This window comes from Clinocottus analis, unplaced genomic scaffold (assembly GCF_023055335.1).
Source record: "Clinocottus analis isolate CAN_PGR_092001 unplaced genomic scaffold, fCliAna1.0.p SCAF_30, whole genome shotgun sequence".
Classification (NCBI taxonomy): Eukaryota; Metazoa; Chordata; class Actinopteri; order Perciformes; family Cottidae; genus Clinocottus; species Clinocottus analis.
Window position 1 is genome coordinate 1,357,080 of NW_027176043.1, and position 2,921 is coordinate 1,360,000.

General features: G+C 45.9%; 1 protein-coding gene across 5 annotated transcripts in view; it reads right to left on the reverse strand.

Moving 5' to 3' along the window:
- Positions 1 to 873: 873 nt before the first annotated feature.
- Positions 874 to 2,921, reverse strand: part of vrk1 (VRK serine/threonine kinase 1) — a 16,235-nt gene continuing 14,187 nt past the window's right edge. For 2 of the 5 annotated variants that reach the window (XR_011079381.1, XR_011079379.1), the window contains exons 14-15: positions 2,270 to 2,363; positions 1,137 to 1,181 (exon numbers count right to left, since the gene is read on the reverse strand). Coding sequence is in view for 2 of the 5 variants with exons in the window: in XM_068595535.1 (XP_068451636.1) it covers positions 1,015 to 1,181; positions 2,270 to 2,363 (261 nt within the window). In the remaining 3 variants the exon portion in view is untranslated. Of the gene's footprint in view, positions 1,182 to 2,269; positions 2,364 to 2,921 lie in introns of all 5 variants that reach the window. The other 3 variants (XM_068595535.1, XM_068595536.1, XR_011079380.1) reach the window with 3 other exon arrangements.

The window sequence follows — 2,921 nt, forward strand, 5'->3', positions numbered from 1 at the left end:
TCCTCCATGGGGACGGAGAGGGGGATGGGGGGCTGTTGGGAGTTAATGAGCAAGGTGGGGGGTACCATCGGGGACGGTCCAGAAGCTGGAGGACAGGTGCGGATGGACGCCTGTCACAGCTCCTCATGTGTGAAATGTCCTCCTGTACTCTCTCTCTCGGATGGGAAGCACACACACCATTTGAAGCACTTTCAACTATTTGGAAAAACAAATGTCTGTCATAGCTGGACACTCAGGAAGTTGACATTTCAGCAGCAGGACGGATGGACAGGAGGACAAAGAGCTGCACTTATTTGCAAATGCAAACCCCTCCCCCCCGCTTCAGATTTGACCATGGCTATTCAGAAAATGTGCTCTTAAACATATGCATTAGCTCAGCAGCAGTGCATTTATTCCCTAAGAATAAGAGTCAAACGTGACATTCACGTCCATCTGGCTTGAGTGTTTAAAGTAGCGTCTTCAGAAAGCCTCTTTTCCCACATACTTACTGCACCAGTAAATGCATCACAGCTGGGCTGCAACCCTTCACTGGGCTGCACTCAGCCTTCAGACTCATGTCATTACCACTGGAGCCTTCAAGGGCTCATAAACAGCTTATTAACATGTAATAGACAAGACCTGAAGTCTATTACAAAGTATTCAGTGATGACGAGCAACATCTTTAACAGTTTAATTATTGAGAAGAAAGAATAAACTCTTTTCAAGCCGGCAAACTAAGTTATTCATGATCACAAAGCAAAACAATCTTAAAAACAGATTACACTGGAAGTAAAGCTCAAGAGACATAGTTTATTTAATCTGTTGGTGGACAGGTAGAGACAAAGGGAGAGAAAAAACATCCACGCTTAAACCTTCATTTAAAACCAGAAGACGGACAATTTAATTTCCTCTTTATTACAGTAGATCCACTTCAAACAAAAACATGTAGACGTGTTAAACAGATAGAAACCATATAAAAGTTGAAAAGGAGACTTAAGAAGCAGAGGCGGGACAGGAGGAGTGAGGAGGAGGGGCTTAGGCGCTGATTTTCTTGGGTCTCCCTCTGGATCTCAGGGCGAGTCCGGGGGACGTCTGCGTTCCCATCTCCACCAGTCTGGACTTGGCGTCGCTCTGTTTCCCAGTGCTCGGTACCTTCCGTGGTCTCACAGCTTTTTTGGGACTTTTCTTCACCCCGTTCACTTCTGCGGAGGGAAATTAAAGATGTTAACGCACTCGAGTCAAACACCAGACCTCCCACAATCCTTCTGTCAGTCTGAACTCCATCACTGAGCGCATGCTGGCTCCTCCATTACAGGCTGCGTTCGTTTCAAAGCACAAGCAACACAGAACATGGATGTTTGTAAGGCGCCGTCCTCTTTGCTGGCGACTCCGTCACCTGTGTGTCTGTGTTTTTTTAATCGTGTCTTTAATGTTTTTTTTTAAATGCAATGAACACCTTTAGTTGTGGTTTTTAGATTTAATATTAGCATCTTTCTATGTTGGTCATGTGTCTTGTTGTTTTGTTAATACGACATTGTCTGGTGTTTGTTCCTGTAATGTGGTTTTTGTCTGTTGTGCACCGTGAACCTCGTCTGTAATGAAGGAGATTAAAAAAGTTTCCATCCATCCATCCATCCATCCATCCATCCATCCATCCATCCATCCATCCATCCATCCATCCATCCATCCATCCATCCATCCATCCATCCATCCATCCATCCATCCATCCATCCATCCATCCATCCATCCATCCATCCATCCATCCATCCATCCATCCATCCATCCATCCATCCATCCATCCATCCATCCATCCATCCATCCATCCATCCATCCATCCATCCATCCATCCATCCATCCATCCATCCATCCATCCATCCATCCATCCATCCATCCATCCATCCATCCATCCATCCATCCATCCATCCATCCATCCATCCATCCATCCATCCATCCATCCATCCATCCATCCATCCATCCATCCATCCATCCATCCATCCATCCATCCATCCATCCATCCATCCATCCATCCATCCATCCATCCATCCATCCATCCATCCGAAGTCACGTCAACGGAACACCAGAGTTAAAGGAAACTTGTATTTAATTTCATGTTGAGCAGTTTTTATTAAAATCCACTGGTTAGTCACCAGCTAACGGTATTTTTTTAAAATGGGCTTTGCATTTGGTCAGTTCTGCTCGACTCATCATGACCGACAGCACTGCTTACAACCCAGGAAAGAGTCTCAAGTCGAGGGGAAAAGGGGCTCAATAAGGAAACATGCTCATTTACCTTTTTTCTTTGGGACTCTTTTTTTCTTAATGGGACTTACATCCGTCTCACTCCCATCGGCTTCGGCTGCCACTTTCTTTCTCTTGGTGGTCTTCTGGAAGGAAGATGAGGACGAGAGGGGGACATTAAGACAACAAGGTCAACGAACATGAAGGTTGCAAGGACAGTGCAGAGGCGCCATAAAGTGGGACTGCATGGACTCTGTCGAGAGAGAAAAAGAGAAAGAGAGCGATCCATTCCTCCCCTACCCCCCGCCCTCCTTCCCGGGCCTCTATAATGAAGCTACACTCTCATCCTGAACTATCACTCACACTCAGCACCCCCTTTCCATTTTTTGCCTTCCATTTTGACAATTGCTACCTCATGATCACCACGCAGCGCCCGCTGAGGTGAACAGATTGGCGGGATAATTACATACAATAACCAGCGCCGGGGCCCGGTAACCTTTCAGCTGGCAACTCCATGTCCCCAGTGGCATCGTCCACATGCAGCGAGCCAGGAAGAAAGAAATGTAGAGAGAGAGAGACTGTACATGAAGAGACTCATGAAGATGGACAGCAACCATCAAATAGTGTGATTGTGTTGTAGCTAAATGATACAGTGTATTACTATTGATGCTTACACTGTTAATGTATCCAACTACGAAGCTATT